At 39.7% G+C, this 19,341-nt stretch overlaps 1 protein-coding gene across 1 annotated transcript in view; it reads right to left on the reverse strand.

Annotated features, from left to right (window-relative positions):
* The window catches only part of TMEM236 (transmembrane protein 236), a 42,446-nt gene extending 23,764 nt beyond the window's left edge, over positions 1–18,682 (reverse strand). Inside the window, exon 1 of the mRNA XM_054590509.1 lies at positions 18,426–18,682. Coding sequence (XP_054446484.1) covers positions 18,426–18,682 — 257 coding nt within the window. The remainder of the gene's footprint in view (positions 1–18,425) is intronic.
* Positions 18,683–19,341: the final 659 nt, after the last annotated feature.

A 19,341-nucleotide genomic window follows, 5' to 3' on the forward strand; every position in this document is an offset into this window, starting at 1 on the left:
CTGAAGATTAGCTGAAGGGAAGTATTATAACCAAGGATTTACAGAATCCACATCAAGACTGGTAGGAAGGGCAGAAAGTAGAAAAGGGCTGGTCCCACCCCCATGGGTGGTGGCTGAGATTCCAAGGGATATCTCAGCAGCAGAGGTTCCTCCTCAGAAGCATGGGGGTCTCAAACCAACAATGGGCTCCACAAGCAAGAGCACCAGAGCCAGGAGGAGGGGCCCACATAAAATCTGGCTGTGAAAATCAGCGAGGGTTTCATCCATAATGGAAAGACTGGCATAGCTAGATACACAGGCACACTCTTATAGACCCAATACACAAAATCTCACTTGCAGCCACGCACACTAGGCTCCAGTGGAGATAAGGCAAAGCAGACTAGAGTCATGTCTGTACAGACTGCGGTTTGTGGCTCTGGGGATAGAGCAAAAGGGACAGCTGCCAGAATGCTGTGCTGAGTCCCTCACCCACACCACAGATGCCATTTTTCTTAGGTGAAGAATTCTCTCCTTATGGCATCAGGCTGGGTGAATGCAGTAGCCCCACCCTTCATACCTCATGCTCTGCTAAGAAGCCAGCTTCCTGGGCTGGGGTATAGAAGTCCAGGTAGACTCAGGGGGTATCAGTAAGTATATTGTGTGGCTATAGGGCCAGAGGCCATTCCCCACATTTCCCATGAAACCGACTGTTGTCTCCCCCTTGGGGGAGATCCATTAGCCATACCCTCCTAACTCCTGGCGGCCCTGCCCAGCTGGGCTTGGTTTCCCAGCAGAATCGGGGACAGACTGAGTTATGTGGCTCTAGGACAGGGGCCATTTTTCACTCATTAACCAACCAGTGCAGAACACTTCTTTCACATGGCTACAGTCTTGGTCTGTTTGGGCTAGATAAACTCTCCTGGCCTCACCCTGTTGACTCTCTGAGACCTAGTCCCAACACAAAGGTCTGTGGGCACCTGGCAAGGGGCAGCTGGACTAGGTATACCCTGGAACTTTTGCCAAAAAGCCTTAGACCTAGTACTGGCACCAAGTTTGAACCTGTATCAATCTTGTTCCTATCAGGTGACTCACTAAGAATCTACCTCATGCAATTCAAGTACTACCAGAAGTTGTTTCAGTGACTGAGTCTAACAGACAACCAGCAGGTGGAGGCAGGCAGAGGTGTATCTTGGGATGCTTTGGGCATTTTGCTGATCAACCCCTGAGTTCAGTGCTGGTGGAAGCTGGCCTTGGTGTATAGATTCATCCTCCCACTACATACCAAGGCCCAGCAGAGGTAACCACAAAATATGGATTTCTTTGTAGCTCAAAACAAGTTGCTCAGGGCCAGTCACAAGAAGCATCTAAGAGTGGGTGGCACCAGAGTACCTCCTGAGAGACCCCAGAACGAACACACCAGAGGCCAGCTTCAGACAACATCAGAGAAAGATCCAATGAGCTTCACAAGTGACGTATCCAAAGAGAGGTTTTGGCAGGCACTACAACCTGCTCAGATGAATTCTGCTTCACATGGTCAGCATCTGCACAGCAACTCATACACTGTAGTCAGGGTTGACACTCAGTCAGCCAGCAAGAGAGCCAACCTCATGCATAAACAGGCCAATAGCAAACAACACTCAGTTATAAGAGGAGGCTCACATAAACCACACAAGAGATATTTCTGGAGCATCCAGCTCCGGTGATCAAGAAGATTATACCACTGGGTCCCACAAAACACCTGTCACATAAGGCCACCTACCAAGGCTGGGAGTCACAGTAGATCTACCTAGTATGTAGAAACAAACACAAAGAGGCAGCCAAAATAGGGAGAAAAAGAAAGAAGCCCCAAGTTAAAGAACAGAAGAAATCTCCAGGAAGAGATTAAAGGAAATGGGGGCAAGCAATTTATCTGGTATAGAGTTCAAAAATATGGTTATAAAGATGCTCAAGAAATTTAATGAGAGCTTCAAGGAACTTAGTGAGAACTTCAACAGCATGAAGAAAGACAGAGACCATAAAAAAAAACAGTCAGGAATGAAGCATAAAATATCTGAAATGAAGAATACACTAGAAGAAAAAAACAGTAGATTGGATAAAGCAGAGGATCAAATGAGTGATTTGGTAGAAAAGGTAGCAGTACACATCCAATGATTCCAGCAAAAAGAAAAAATAATTTCTTTAAGTGAACATAATTTAAAAGACCTTGAAGACAACATGAAGCATAACAACATCTGCATCATAGGTATACCAGGAGGTGAAGAGAGAGTAAAGGATTGAAAACCTATTTTAAGAAATAATGGCTGAAAACTTATCTGACCTGGTGAAGGGAAAAGATACACAAGTTTAGGAAGTGCAGAGAGTCCCAAAAAAGATGAACTCAAAGAGGCCTATACAAAGACACATCATAATTAAAATGATAAAGTTTAAAGAGAAAGAGAGAATCTTATATGCAGCAAGAGAAAGACAATTAGTTGCTTACGAGGGAGCTCCCATAAAACTTTGACAGCTGACTTCTTAAGAGAGACTTTTTAAGCCAGAAGGGATTGGCATGAAATATTCAGTGATGAAAAGCAAGGACCTACAATCAATACTACTTACCCAGCAAGGGTATAATTTAAAATTGAAGGAGAAATAAAGAGCTTCTCATAAAAGAAAAAGCTAAAGGAGTTTGTTACCACCAAACAAGTATTAAAGGAAAGATTAAAACATCTTCTTTAAGAAGAAAAATTTTTTAAAAAACAGAGGAACATAGTTATAAAGAATAAAATGGCAATACATACACACCTACCAATACTCACTTTAAATGTTAACTATTTAAAGACTCCAATCAAAAGACATAGGGTAGTTGAATGAATAAGAAAATAAGACCCACCTACAAGGTCTGTCCAGAAGATATCCAGCCATGTAATATGAAAAATGGAGACACTTATTGAAGATGATACAAGATACTAGAAACATTGTACATAGGACAATGACACCTCAATCCCCTTCAAAATAGGCCCCTTGGGATTTCACACAATTCTCTCAGTCACCATCAGCTGCCCTGTCATGTTTTCTTGAATCTCATCAAAAGTTTGAAATCTCTCCCCTTTTAAAGGTGATTGTAGTTTTGGGATAAGCCAGAAGTAGCAGGGCACAAAATCTGGGCTATAGCGGAGTGCTGAGTCATCTAGGTGATTTGATGTTTCACCAAAAACTCTGCAGGAGATGTGATGCATGAGCGAGCACATTGTCATGATGAAGCTGCAAATCACCAGTTGCCCATAGCTGTGGCTTTCTGGGTCATCCTAATAGTTTCTGTGAAGGAATGTTCAAGCTTAAGGCAAAATGTGATGCAGATTCATTCCTCTCTTTGCTCAGTCATTTTGAATGTGACAGCCACACAGTACACATGCTCACTCAATGGCATCTACTGCCCCCTATGATTAATACAGTGAAGTCATCATTGTTCACACATGCACTTTCCAATACACTCTCCTTGTCTGCCAGGTTATATCAACATCACACAAACCATTCTCCTTATATTAACAATGGTTGGACATTTTCTGAAAAGACCTCATATATACTGTCTACACAAGAGCCACCTAAGAAGAAAATTGGCACACAGACTAAAATTAAAAGAATGGAAAGATATTTCATGTGCCCTGGCCATGTGGCTCAGTTGGTTGGAGCATCAGTCCATGTACCAAAAGGCTGATCTTTCAATTTCCAATCAGGGCACATGTCTAGGTAGGGGGTTTACTCCCTGGTTGGGGCACATATGGGAGTCAACCAATCAATGTTCCTTTTTCACATCCATGTTTGCCTCTCTCTTTCTTTCTCTCTCTCTAAAAATCAATGGATACCTGTCCTCAGGTGAGGATAAAAAAAAAGAACATATTTTACGCAAATGGAAATGAAAGAAAATGCTGGAGTAGCAATATTTATATCTGACAAAATAGAGCTTAAAACAATGACTTAAAAAAGAGGCAAAGAAGGACACTACCTAATGATAAAGGGATCAATCCAACAAGAGGATATGACTCTTGTAAACATATATTTACAGAGGAGCACTTAAATATGTAAAGCAAATCTTGATAGACACAAAGGAAGAGATTGACAGCAATACAGTCACAGTAGGAGATTTTAACAAACCCATGACATCAATGGATAGATCTTCCAGAAAGAAAATCAACAAAAGACAGTGGCCTTAAATGACACACTAGATCAGATGGATTTAATTGATATCTTCAGAGCATTTCATCTCCAAAACAGTGGAATATACATTCCTTTCAAGTACACATAGAACATTTTCTAGGAGAGACCACATGTTAGGACACAAAAAAAGTATCAATAAATTAAAGAAGATTGAGATCACTCAAGCAGCTTCTCTGGTAACAGTGATATGAAACTAAAAATCAATCACACGAAAAAACTAAAAAAGACACAAAGACATAGAGGCCAAATAACACAGTACTACACAATGAATAGGTTAACAATTAGATTAAGGAAGAACAAAAGTTACCTTGAAACAAAAGAAAATGAGAACAAACCTAAAACCTATGGTACACAACAAAAGTAGTCCTAGGAGGAAAATTCATAGCATCATGGCCTTCCTCAAGAAACAAGAAAAATCTCAAATACGCAATCAAACGTTACACTTAAAGGTACTAGATAAAGAACAACAAAGCCAAAAAAAGAAAGAGCAGAAATATCAGAGTAGAAATGAGTCTAAAACAAACAATGCAAAAGATCAATGAAACCAAGAGCTTGTTCTTTGTACAGATAAACAAGATTGACAAACCTTTAACCAGGGTTAACCAGGGACCCAAATAAATAAAATAAGAAATGAAAGAGGAGAAATAACAATTGACACCAAAGAAATAAAGAAGGATTGTAAGAAAATATGAATAACTGTACACCAATAAATTGGACAATCTGAACAACACTGATAAATTCCATGAAACATACAATCTTCAAAACTAAATCAAGAAGAATCAGAAAATGTAAATAAACCATTTACAACTAATGAAACTGAAGCAGTAATTAAAAAAAAATACTGTCCAAACAAACAAAAGTCCTGGACTGGATGGCTTCTCAGGTGAACTTTACCAAACATTCAATGAAGAACTAACACCTATACTTCTCAAACTATTCCAAAAAACTCAAGAGGATGGAAGACTCCCAAGCTCGTTTTAGGAAGCCATCATTATCTTAATTCCCAATCCAGATAAATTACAAAAAAAAAAAAAAAAAGTATGTGTGAATACCTCTGGTGAACATAGATGTTAAAATTCTCAACAAAGTATTTGTAAACTGTATCCACCAATACAGTAAAAAGATCATACACCATGATCAAGTGGGATTTACCCCAGGGGTGCAAGTTTCATACAATATTCACAAGTCAATTAACACGATATACCACATAAACAAAATAAAAGATAAAATTACATGATCATATCAATCGATGCTGCAAAAGCATTTGATAAAATCCAGCACCCATTTATGATAAAAGCTCTCCAGAAAGTGGGAATAGAGGGAACATACCCCAATGTAATAAAGGCCATATAAGACAAACACACAGCCAACATACTCAATACTAAAGAACATACTCAACAACACAGCCAACAACATACTCAAAAACTAAAATTGTTTCCCCTAAGATTAGAAATAAGACAAGGATGTCTGCTCTCACCATTCTTATTCAAAATAGTAGTAGAAGTACTAGCCACAGCAATCAGATAAGAAAAATAAATAAAAGGTATCCAAATTGCAGAGGAAAAAATACAATACAATACAAAAATGCAGATGACATGATGCTGTGTACAGAGAACCCTAAAGATTCCACCAAAAAGCTATCAGAACTGATCAATGAGTTCAGTACAGTAGCAGGACACAAAATTAATATCTAGGAAACAGTTGCAATTTTATGCACACAATAATGAACTATCAGAAAGAGAAACTAAGAAAAAAAAACCACTTATAATTCCATTAAAATAAAATAAAATACTTAGGAATAAATTTAACCATGGAGGTAAAAATACTTGTATTAGGAAAATTATAAGACATTGAAGAAAGACATTAAAGAAGATTCAAATAAGTGGAAGCACATGCAGTGTTCATGGATAGGAAGAATCAACATAATTAAAATGTCCATACTACCCAAAGCAATCTATAGTTTCAACACAATTCCTATCAAGACACCATTGGCATATTTCAGGGAACTAGAACAAATATTCCAAAAATTTAAATGGAACTACAAAAGACCTCGAATAGCCACAGTAATCTTGAGAAAGAAGAACAAAGTTTGAGGAATCTCATTACCTGGTATCAGACTATACTTCAAGGCCATAATAATCAAAACAGCATGGTACTTGTATAAAAACAGACACGTAGATCAATGGAACATAATAGAGAGCCCAGAAATAAACCCATGTCGTTACAGTCAATTAATATTTGACAAAGGAGACAAGGACATAAAAAGGGGTAAAGACAGTCTATTCAGTAAATGGTATTGGGAAAATTGGACAGATGTATGCAAAAAAAAAAAAGAAAGAAAGAAACTAGACTTTCTTCTTACACAGTACACAAGACTAAACTCAAAAATTCATTAAAGTTTTAAATGTTAGAGTCAACACCATTAAACTCATAGAAGAAACCAAAGGCAGTAAAATCCCAGACATTTCTCTTAGCAATATTTTTTTTCTGCTATATCTCCACAGGCTAGAAAACAAAAGTAAAAATAAACAAATAGAAGTACACCAAACTGAAAAGCCAACTCACTGAATATATTTGTCAATGAAACTTGATAAGGGGTTAATATCCAATATTTATAAAGAATTTATACAACTCAACGCAAACCCTCCCCCCAAAATCCAGTTAAAAATGGACCAAAGACCTGGACAGATGCTTCTTCAAAGAGAACGTACAGATAGCCAATAGATATATGAAAGGATGTTTAATGTCACTAATCATCAGAGAAATGTTAATTAAAACCTCAAGGAGATACTACCTCATACTTGTCAGAATGACTATCATCAATAAACCAAAAAAAAAAACAAGTGTTGATGAGAAAAGAGAACCCTCATGCCTTGTTGGTGGGAATGCAGATTGGTACAGCTATAGTGGAAAACAATATGGAGTTTCCTCAAAAAATTAAAATGGAACTGCCTTATGACCCAGTGATTCCACTTCTGGAAAAAATCCAAAGAAACTTGAAACACTATTTTGAAAGGATATATACAACCCATATGTTCTTTGCAGTGTTATTTACAATAGCCAAGTTATGGAAGCAGCCCAAGCTCTTTATCAATAGATTAGTGGATAAAAAAGCTGTGGTACATTCATGTAACGGAATACTACTCAGTCATAAAAAGAAGAAAATCTTACCATTTGTGACAGCATGTATAGACCTGGAGAGTATTATGCTGAGTAAAAAAAGCCATTCAGAGAAAGACAAATGCCATATGATTTCATTACACGTGAAAGCTAATGAACAAAATAAACTCACAAACACAATAGAAACAGACTCATAGATACAGAGAAAAGACTGACAGCTGTCTGAGGGACAGGGGTTGGGGGACAGGGTGAAAAAGGTGAGTGATTAAACAAATCAAGACACAGACAACAGTAATTACCAGATGGCCAACGAGGGTGGGGAGAAGTAGAATAGGGTAAAGTAGGGATAAATGGTGACAGAAGATTTGACTTGGAGTGGTGAACATACAATACAATGTACAGATGATGTATTATAGAACTGTACACTTGAAACACATATAATTTTATTAACAAATGTCCCACCAACAAATTCAATTTTAAAAATCTAAAAAAAAATTTATATCATGATATGAAATGATCTAAGGGATATGAAAAGACCTATGTAATAAAATTACAGGTCATGCTAATACCTCTGTAATTTTATCAACATTCAAATGACAAGAAGGGCTAGTTTTCAATTTAAGGTTAGTGAAAATAAAAATGTAACTTATTTCTTAACCAAGCTCAAGAACATGATGCTGCTAGAGAACATCTGGCACATAGTAGGAATTCAATAAATACTAACTGAACAAATAGAATAGTTAATAAATAGATATCAATCCAAGTCTTTGCTGTATTTAACTAGAAATTATGATAACCTATATTTAGAAATTTTGACTTACTGCTAATATGTTTATAATTTACTAATGAGTGTTATGAATTGAATTATGTCCCCAGAAAAAGATTATGTTGGAGATCTCAGCCCCTAGTACTTCACAGTGTAACATTATTTGGAAACATCATTTGTTTGTTTGTTTTTTTAAAGATTTGTCTATTTATTTATTTTTAGAGAGAGGGGAAGAGAGGGAGAAAGTGAGGGAGAGAAACATCAAGGCATGATTGGCTCTTGCGTGCCCCCTACTGGGGACCCGGCCTGCAACCCAGGCATGTGCCCTGACTGGGAATTGAACTGGTGACGCTTTGGTTCTCAGGCTGGCACTCAGGCCTCTGAGCCACATGAGCCAAGGTGGAAACAACATTTTTAAAGAAGTAATAAGTTAAAATGAAGTCATTAGGGTAGGCCCTAATTCAGCATGCCTGATGTCCTTAAGAAAAGGGGAAATTTGGAAAAAGATATGCACAGAAAGACTATGTGAAAAAACACAGAAGGACATCACATGATGATGAAGGCAGAAATCAATCAGGATAAGGCATCTACAAGCCATGGAATGTTAAAGAGGGCCAACAAACCAAAAGAATCTAGGAGAAAGGTCTGGAACAGATTCTCCTTCACAGCCCTCAGATGGAACCAACTCTGCCAACACCTTGATCTCAGGCTTCCAGCCTCCAGAACCGGGAGACAATACATTTTTGTTGTTTAAGTCACTCAGTGAGAAGTATGTTTTTGGCAGATACAGAAAACTAATACAGAGTCTGCTTTAGGGAATTGGGGTACTTCTGTAACAAATACCTAAAATGTGGAAGTAGCTTTGGAACTAGGTAATGGATAGAGTATGGAAGAGTGGGAAGATGCATGATAGAAAAAGATTAGATAGCCTAGAAGAGACTGTTAGTGGAGATCCTGGTGAGAGTTTGAAAGTAAAAAGGAGAGTTGTAGAGAAAGCCTCTCTCCCCAAATGGAATAGATATATTGTCAAGAACAGGCGTTGCTGGAAATATGAATGTTAAAGGTGCTTCTGGTGAGGTATCATACAGACATGAAAACCATGTTATTGGTAACTAGAGGAAAAGTGATTCTTTTAATAAGGGGGCAGAGACTTTGGCTGAATTGTGTTCTGTGGGGTAGAAAGAACTTGTAAACAATGAATTCAGGTCTTTAACTGAGGAGATTTCTAAGGTACTTGCGGGTTTCTCCTTGCTGATTATAGTAAAATGCAAAAAAAAGAAAGAGATAAATTGAAGAAGAAATTATTAAGCAAAAAGGAGCTAGAACATGAAGATTTGGAAAATCCTCAGCCTATCCATATTGGAAAAAATGAGAAAGCATGTTCTAGAGAGGACAGTAGGCGGGGCGCTTGTGAATCCAATTAACCACCTCAGCAGAAATACCCACAGGTTCCACTGAAGGGGGCCAGAGGTGGGATGAAATGATGGAAGGCTGTCAGACTTCTGCGAGTGAATAGGCTGGAAATGGGCTGACGGAGCTATTTGGATGCAAATAGGTCTTATGCTTCGAGAAAAAGGGAAAATGACTCTAATGGTGTTTCAGAGGTCCTGGATGTGCCACGGCCACTGCCAAGGGGGTCCAGAAGTTCCCTCCTCAAATCCAGAAAGACAAGGCTGTGGCCCATGGCCAAGGGGGTGAAGCTCCCACCCTGATGAGCCCAGAGGACAGGACATCCAATCACAGTGGATTCAAAGCCTTAAAATTTAATGAAATTTGCCCTACAGGCATTCAGACTTGCTTGGGACCCATGACTGCCTTTTCCTTCCAATTTCTCCCTTTTGGAATGGAAATGTCTATCCTATGCCAGACACACATTGTATCTGAGCAGCAAATAGCTTGTTTCCTGGTTTCACAGCTTTGTAGATGGAAAGGAATTTTTGCCCCAGGATGAATCATACCCTGAGTCTCACTCATAACTGATGAGGATGGACTAGATGATGAGTTTTAGAACTCTGAGCTCATGGTGTTTAGATGAGGGTTTGTACTTATAGTTGATGCTGGAATGATTAAAATGTTTGGAGATGTTGGGATGGAGTAAATGCTATTTTGCACATGGGAAGAATGTAGATTTGCCAGGGGGAGAGGCTGGGATGCAGGGGAGCAAAAGGCAGGCTTCTATCAGGTGAACTGTCTCCAGAAAAAACCATATTGAAGTCCCAACCCAAAGTATTTCAAAGTGTGACTGTATTTGGAAATAGGGTCTTTCCAGAGGAAATAAGTTAAAAGGAAACCATTATGGTGGGCGCTTATCCAGCATGACTGGTGTCTTTATAAAAGGAAAGATTTAGAAATAGACATGCCAAAAAGAAGACTATGTGAGGAGACACAGGGAAAGGGACATGTGAAGAGGAAGGCAGAGATCAATCAGGTGATACATCTACAAGCCAAGGAATGCCAGCGAGGGCCCACAAAGCAGCAGGGGAAGCAGCTGGCAGAGAGGCCTGGCACTGATTCTCTGTCACGGCCCTCAGAAGGGAACAACTTCCATGACACTTTGCTCTCACACTTCCAGCCTCCAGAACTGGGAAACAATTCGTTTCCGTTGTTTAAGCCACCAAGTTTGTGGTATTTTATAAGAGCGATCTTAGGAAAGAAATCCAATAAATTATAGCATTCATGTTAGAAATATCATAGACAATTCTTGGAAGAGGTATGCAAGCTGAAACTAAAGCAAGGCTGAAAACACAGGGCAGAGTGGCTGAAGAGAAGGACCTGTGGGCTTGGTGTAATTTCCACATGAAGGGCTGACTTAGGGCGCTGCCAGCAGAGCTCTGTGCGCATCTGTAGGAAACTGTCAAGAAGAAGGGCTCTCCCAGGAGCAGGCCTGTGAAGAAAGACCTGAGCTCAGCCATGGTGAGTTAAATATTCCTGTTTGTGCAGCAAGAATTCTGGCCCTGAGATTTCTCACACAGGAAACAGGTCAAATGATAACTTGGGAAACTACTCTGCTCAGAAACTAACGAAGGTTCTCTTTTACCTAAACTATTAAGTCAATGATTCCCCGCCGTTTTTCAAGGCTTCCAACATGTAACAATAGCACTCCGACTCTACACTGACCTCAGGGAGCTCCCACTCTATGTCAAGTTCTATAGAAAAACATTTTACAGACTTCATTCAAACCCCACAACAACTCTCTGAGTGGGGGCATCATCCTTATTTTACAGATGAAGAAAGTAATAATGAACTTTTAACTAATTTGTCCAAGATTCCATAGCTAGGTGAAAGGCAAGTTCTAATCCAGGTCTTTCGGACTCCAAAGCTCACATTCCTACACACTGTGTGATCTGTTCAGGCCATTTCTCCTGACTCCCCCCTTTTTCAGGACGTTGGTTTTCTCCCACAGCTTAAAGAAGTCATGCCGATTCCTATATCAGCTCATTACTCACACTCATTACCCACTCTGGAATGTCTTCCTGCTCCAATCTTGGCTCAAATCCAGCTTTCCTTGTGAGAATTTCTCTTATTACTCCAAAGCACAGTGCTCTCTCAATAAGCCTGAATCCACACACATCTATTGAATACCTACTGAGCGCAGAGCATTGTGTGGTAGGAAGGATGGGGTGAGATAGAGGGTAGGAAAAGTAAGTCAAAAAGAGTGCCTTCTACCCTGGGTGGGTGGCTCAGTTGGTTAGAGCATTGTCCCATACACTAAAAGGTTATGAGTTCGATCCCTGGTTGGGGCATATACCAGAGATAACTGATTGATGTTTCTCACATCAATCACATTTCTCCCTCTCTCTCTCTCCCCTTCTCTGCTCCTCTCTCTCTGTCTCACTGCTCCCTCTCTCCCGTCCTTCTTCTCTCTCTAAAATCAATAAACCTATGCTTGGGTAAAGATTTAAAAAAATAGAGCACCCTCCTCAGTATTAGTACAAAGTTTTGATGACTCTCTTCTATGGGCTCATCAAGGACTTGTGGCAGTTACATACTATTTAGTGATTTAGTGTCATTGTTTTACATTGCTTTCCAATACTTCCACGTGTAACTGTGCAGTCTCCACAGCAGACTACAAGTTCCCTAAGGAAGGAGACAATACCTAGTGTGAAGTCAGGTATTCCCCAACAGTGGTCTGGGAATGAAGAATCTTTGTAGGGTGGTAGTTTGCAAAAATAGATCAAGTCAGAGAATGGACAGTCTCGAATGCTAGCAGTCAATGGCTATTCAGTAAATATTTATTAAAAGAGGGACTGAGTGAATGAGAATCGGGAACTAGAAGGAAGTTTCGATAGGCAAATTCACAGCTATTCTAACAAACCCTGGAAGTGGACTAGTGGATCACTCTTAACCTGGAGAGTTTCTAGTGAAACTGTGTCATCAAATACATTACTAGTAATTCTGGGAGATGAGGAAGATATATATGTTTATCTCATCTGTAGGGGACAGCAAGCATTTTGAATGATGCAATTAGGATTCAGAAGGTTGCAATTGATTAAAAATATGACTAAAATCAATGTAATGATATTGAATAGGGATAAGAGTATATTGTTGAATTCAGGTTTAACAAATAATTCAAGTAATCATCCATTGACCTATTCATGTAAACTATGTGCCCAACACTGTTTTAAGGATACAAAGACATGTAAGACACATTCTGGCTTTAAGGCACTTACAGGCTATAGGAGTTGCTGAGGCACAAGATAAGGAAACTGTGCATGGAAAGCAAGTTTTTCAAGGTATTTTAGTCGATCACACCCTCAGTTATGAAACAAGTGGCACAGCTGCCATTGAAGTCAAGACATCGCATCAAGAGCTGAAGTCATTAGCTGTATCAATAGGACATCAGGGCATCAGGAGGTCACATCCAGACACTAACAACCCAGTCAGCATCCCAAGGAGACCTCCAAAGGGGAAAAGGTCCAGAACTCACAGGATAAGAATAAGTGATGACACCTGGACCCTGGGGAAGAGGAGACTTAGCAGCCTGTGATGTGATGTGGTTGAGCTAGCAGAGTGATAGACTATTTCAAATATTTGAAAAACTTTAATATGTATACAGTGAGCTCAGGGAAGTCACCCCTGGAGACACAACTTTAGGAATCGTCATCATGCAAGTGGCGGCTTCTATGATCAGAATCAATGAGAGTGCTTGAAAAACAATGAAAAAGGATAATCAGGAGGCAGTGGGTAGTGCTGCTGGCCATGGCCAATTTACTGGCAAATAGAGGGCAGAGGACCTGCAGTCTACAAAGAAGATGGGGAGGAAGTCACATGGTGACAGATTTTATTTCAACACAGGGAAATAGGAAGACTATGCTCATAATTAAAGACAATACACAGTGAATCCCCATTAAACTCAGAGGTAGACTATCTCTATTGTGAGAAATAGAGTAGCAGAAAAACTAAGGTGCCACCCAGATTTAGGATCTTGTGGTACACATATTGTCAGCACTGAACTGTACAAGAAAGGGAAGAGTAGATTTTTCAGGGGTGGGAGTGACATGCAGAAAACGTTTCCCAAGAAGATTATTACTCTGTGAACAAGGACTGTGAGGGGAATGGGGAGCAGAGGGGAAAAGGACAAGAACATCTGCTGGGGAAGGTTGTCAAAGCCCCAGTATCAATTAATACAATGTTCTTCATGCTCCCTTGAACAAAACAACCAGGACAATGATCTGACAATGGACTGGAACTGAAGGAAATTTGGGCAACCATGCCTGTATAAGGTGGCTCTGGAAATGAGGGCCTAGCTGAGGTGAGGAAAACAGTCATGGGGAACCAAGAGTTGGGGGTGCAAGAGAGAGGAAGGAGGAAGACTTAATGGAATCTGGTGATTTATTGTGTATGCTGGGGAAGAAATGCAAAAGTAAATATACTCTTGCTGATTTCCTGGATATTGGGGGTGGGGGTAAGGAAAAGAAAGCCTTTAGTCTGATATCACACAATTACTACCATGGAGAATTTAAGAGGATAACATACTCACTGCGAGAAATGGTAGGGATCTGGGAAGAAGTAACTGTTAATCATCAGTGTTTATTTAGTTCGTGGTAATTTATGGTGACATTCTCAGAGGTGCTGGAAAAAATGAGCTCTCTTTCCTTGAGGCTAGCCAGCCAGCCCGACAGTGCCCAGATGTAACTGGTGCTATGCACATCACCTGTGTGTGTTGCTGTAGAATGGCAAGCTGCTCTGGAACCAGGCTCTGGAGGCAGACACCCGGGGGCCAGCAGTGGCTCCAGTACGCACTGGCTGTGTGTTTTCCTCTCTGTGCCCTAATTTGCTCACTTGTCAAATGGGCATTATAAGGTTATAGAATTAGTTAAAATAATACAGGCAATGTGTTTACAATTATGCTTGTACATAATAACTGCTCAGTAAACATTTGCTCTTATTTTACTATGACTATAACTACTATTACTATTACTACCACTACCCTAAACAAATCAACAGCAAAATCTCATTGACTATGTTAAGGACTTTAGCAAGGTAAAATGCGAGTCTCACAAACTTGGCACTGCTCAGGATTCCTGACATGTCATGTCTGAAGTGATTAAAGTCTGAAAGACTTGAGAGAATTCCCGAAATGTAACCCTGGGTCCCAAGGCACCGTGGGAATCCCAGCGAGCCCTCCAGCATTATCCTGCTCTGAGGGACCCTATCCACAGAGGTCGGCGCAGTCCCTGGCTCGCCTTACTCAGTGGTTTCACGTGCACTGTTATTACAGAAACAGATTTCTTAGCTATTGGGATATACAATTTAGTCTCTCATAAATAGCTTGTCTTCATTCCTTCATCTCCCTAGTCTGTTATGAAGTGTGACAGGCATCCCTGGAAAAGAACAGTCATTCTAAAAGAATGAGGAAGTGTTAGACAAGAATAAAGACGCACTGGGTTAAAGTTCAGATCCTGCTGTGTATCTTCAGCTCTCTGACATTGTTTCCTCCCTCATAAAATTGGAATTACATCTATTTGGTCAACCTCACCACCCTGGCATGCAAGTCAAATGAAAAAACTGAAATGTAAAAACACGGTGCATATGCAGAATACCTCAGAGCAGGGGCCGCCCCATCACTGCAATGGGAACCAGGCCGCACGGCAGGCCATGAGCTTGAATGTCATGCACTTGAATCATCCCCAAACCATCTCCCCACTCCCTACCCCACACCCGTCCATGGAAAAATTGTCTTCCACGAAGCCAGTCCCTGGTGCTGGAAAGGCTGGTACTGCTGCCTTAGAAGATACTCATATCACGCTATTGGCTCTAGTTATTCTCAAAGGAAAAAAAAACAAAAACAAAAAAGACCTATAAGAGTCTCCAAACTTGAAGAGTATTACTTAAATAGCATAGAATTTTCTTCCATTTAACCAGTTTTATCATCATTTCTACAACTTCTATCTCTTCACAGAGTCATTCTGAGGATTAAACAAGATCATGTTTTAAATGGAAGCACTAAATTCTGCCTGGGGTAACAACACTAACTCTCACTTAGGTGCCAGGCACTAAGCTCAGAACTTCATGTGCTTCATCTCACTAGTTTCTCCAATGAAGAAACTAGGCTGTCCTGTTCTGATCATGAGAAAACTGAAATTCAAAGAATTTAAATAACTCACACAAGGTGTCACAGTCAATAGCAAATCTGGGATTTAAACTCAGGTCTCCACCTATCAGCTGTAACTGCCAGGGCACACCCTTTACTAGCTGGTGACTCACTCTCTTCTGAAACCAACCTCATCAACTCTTGATGCCAACGTGGACTGACAGGTAGGTTCTCAAATACGCCCACCAACAATATAGCTGAGAATGCTAAGGATCTATGAGATTTCACATAAACAACTATTTATTTCTCAAAAAACTATTCACACATCTAATGCCTACTTCCTATAGTGGCAATTATTTTTGCATCGTCTTCAGCTAGCAATTAAGGTATACAACACACTCTATATTACCACATATATTAAAATATCCATATTTACATTTTTGGGAATCATATATCCAAATATCCATCTTTAGGAGCAATGTATCCTAATGCCACTAAAACGGCTGAATTTTTCTTGAAACACACTTGGCATTCAAAGTCAGAAAAAATAAAGAAGTTGCATGAGATAGAAGAAATGGCACAGAATCAGACTGATCTGGACTCACAAATCCCTGTTCCACCACTTACAGAAATTATCACCTGTCAGTTAATCATTTCTTTGAGTTTCTCTTTCTTTGTCCATAAAATGAGAACACTGGCACATAACTCACTGGGTTGTCAAAAAGCCCAAATGCAATAGTACATAATGTGGGAAACTCCTAGAATAGTGCTTAGTAGCTATTCTCTTCTGCGCAAGGAAGAGATAACAATATGATAGCACTCATGTCATGAGGCCATGAGGAAATAGTTTCAGTTTCCCTGAAATTATAGATAACCTGTCATATATCTAAAACTATTTAGAACATTTATGGACAGCCACAACCACAAGTATAAAGTAAAGACCAGAAGAGTATTTCCCAAAAGAAATTACTGAAGGAAATAATTGTTGTGGCAACCCAAGACACCTTGATACAGGGGGCTACCTGAACCAGAAGTACAAAAGGAAACATGTGCACTGGGGAGCTGAAATGAAACTTACTCTCCTCCTTACTCTCAATTGCCCCAAGAGCCTGGGAAATTCAAAGAGGCAGGTTAGGGTGGTGGTCAGGAATACCAGTTATGGAGTCAGAGGGTCTTAGGCCCAAAGTCTAGCCCTTTCTCTCACTAGTCAACTGACTGGGAAAGTTTCATGACTCTCTAATCACCAGTTTCCTCTCCCAAGTAATAATGACAAACATGAAAATACCTACTTGCATGAGGTGGTATGGAACGAAATGTAGTTCATATATAAATCTCTTAGCACGTAAGTGAACAGTAAAGCAACAATTATAGCTTGATGATGATGATGAAGATGAAGATGATGATACAGGAACATTTGCTGCCTGAATGATATTAAGAACCTAGGATCCTAGGAATTGGAGCCAATGTGAGTGAGAGAGATGGGGGGGGGGGGAGAGAGAGAGAGAAAGGGGAAGAGAGAGAGAAGCTGCTTCCTGGGCTGCCATGGCCAGTTTCCCATTGGTTCACTCCTGTGGTCACTTGAACCCTTCACCATTCCCTCAAAGCTCCCCGGCCCAGCCAGGAGACTTAGACGGTCGGAGCAGCTCCCAGGGGGTATGAGGAGTGGCGGGCCCAGCTCAGCTCCAAACCCAGCCTAGAGGATTTGGGTCCAGGTTTGCTAAACCCCACTGATAAAATCAGTGCAACCAAATCGTTTATTTCCCAAAGCCTCCCAGGAGCTCTGACATCAGGGAACTGAAGGTCCCTGGAAAGTATGATTCTCAGACAAAATCGGGCGCATTCAGGGTGGTATGGCCGTAGACTGAAAGTATGATTCTCAAGGCCACACTGATATCAGCATCTAAAGAGCACTTCATTCATTCCATTAACTCCACACTTCAGCTCGCCCCTTCTGCACCCTCCCAACAGTGTTTCTAGCTGTATCTGTATTTATTTTTACATTTCTACCCTTGATTATGTTAAAATTCATAGCTCCTTGCTTTTCAAATGCATTCTATGCTGTTCAGCTTTTAAATAAAAGACCAGAATGAAAGAAAATTTAAGATATCAAAGAAATCCCAAACGAGTAAGAATCAGATCTAAAGACCTAAAAAGAAAAATATATTAGTAACCGAGATTATTTATTCTTAATACTTTTACATGGGTTGATACAGTCATTGTCCAAACTGTCAGTTAAATCAATATCAAATCTTAATTTATTTAAAATATTTTGTATTATTATTGAAGTACTTCCCCCTGCCAGGGTAATAGAATTTATCAGCATAGTAAAGTACTTGAGTATTTTTTTAATCTAATTAAAGGACACAGTTGTCCAAAAAAATCTCAGTTGGTTAATGGTCAAAGGATGCTTGAGACCTGCAAAACAAGCAACAAAGCATTTAAAAATAGGCATTACTTAAGTTTTATATAAAAGTAATATTTTATATTATAATCTGTGATTGTGATTTCAGTAAATGAACTGTGATAATTTTAGGCAGCGAAATGTACAAAGAAATTGGGTCCAACATGTACTACTCAGGGTATCATGGACTTACGCTAGCTCCCAATTTCTGGACACCTGTAATTGATTATTTCAGTCAGTAAAAATGACCCTACAAAAATATGAAAGATACCATAATATCAATACATTTACAGAAACAATGATTGTTATTTCTCCTTAATTTTGCATTATGCACATTTCTGCTATGCTAACACCCTTAGACATAGTACATGAGTAAATATCTTTGAAAGCATCTGAGGCATTCTCTGCTAAAGAATCCTTTTACTTACCATCCTTTAATGTTTTTTGTAAGGCGATGTTTCTTGTATAAGAGAACTTTCATGGGAACCCAAATCAATAAACTCACTGAAGCCACATAAGCAATTGAACAGGAAACGATCAGCCAATAATGAGTTTTTTCTGCTCTATCTCTTGTCATTTGATAGGCAGTTGCAAACTGTTCCATAATCACAAGCGTGGGAATGGAGAAAGCAGCAAACTCAAGAAGCTCAAATACCAGGAGCTTGATTAGACTTCCCGAAGCCATCCCGGGGAAATGTGTCTGCTGAGACCAGACGCTCCTCTTCCGACTGTCAGCAACGTAGGGACGCAGATACTGAACTAGGATCAAGTTCCTTGTACTCAGATCACTAACCAATGACTTTTTATTCTTTTATTGACCCTCGTATGGTTCAATGATCTTCCAACTTAACAACCGAGGTCTCTTAAAGAAGCAGAGCAGTCGTGGAAGTGATTGTCTAATGTGTTTGCACATCTGTTATTAGTAGTCAAATAAATTCAGAACGTGCTTTGAGGTATTGTTAGAGAGAGGTCTTACAGTGTAGATTTTATTGCTAATTTGAGCACCAAGAAATGTTTATGTAATATTTAACACTTCACAAGTAGAATCATTGCAAGCATACAATTTTAAAGTTAAAGGGGAATCTAATCCCCTATTTTTATATCTAAGCAAATTCAGACAAAGCAAATTATCCAAAACCTAAACCTTCATCTTGGCAAACAGCCCCTCACTTTTCTCCAGTGTGCTTGAAAAAGGAGTTTGCCCACGTTCTTCCTGGTACTTGAATCACTTATTTGTTCTAACACACGAATTGCTATGGAATACAGACTAACATTTTGTGTGTGTGTATGATTTCTGTTTTCCTGCCACCACTCTCCCCTGCCCCACCCACCCCTCAAGCTAAC

The sequence above is a fragment of the Pteronotus mesoamericanus genome, unplaced genomic scaffold (genome assembly GCF_021234165.1).
Source record: "Pteronotus mesoamericanus isolate MK-2021 breed Mesoamerican mustached bat unplaced genomic scaffold, CSHL_Meso_final contig_130, whole genome shotgun sequence".
NCBI classification, from domain to species: domain Eukaryota; kingdom Metazoa; phylum Chordata; class Mammalia; order Chiroptera; family Mormoopidae; genus Pteronotus; species Pteronotus mesoamericanus.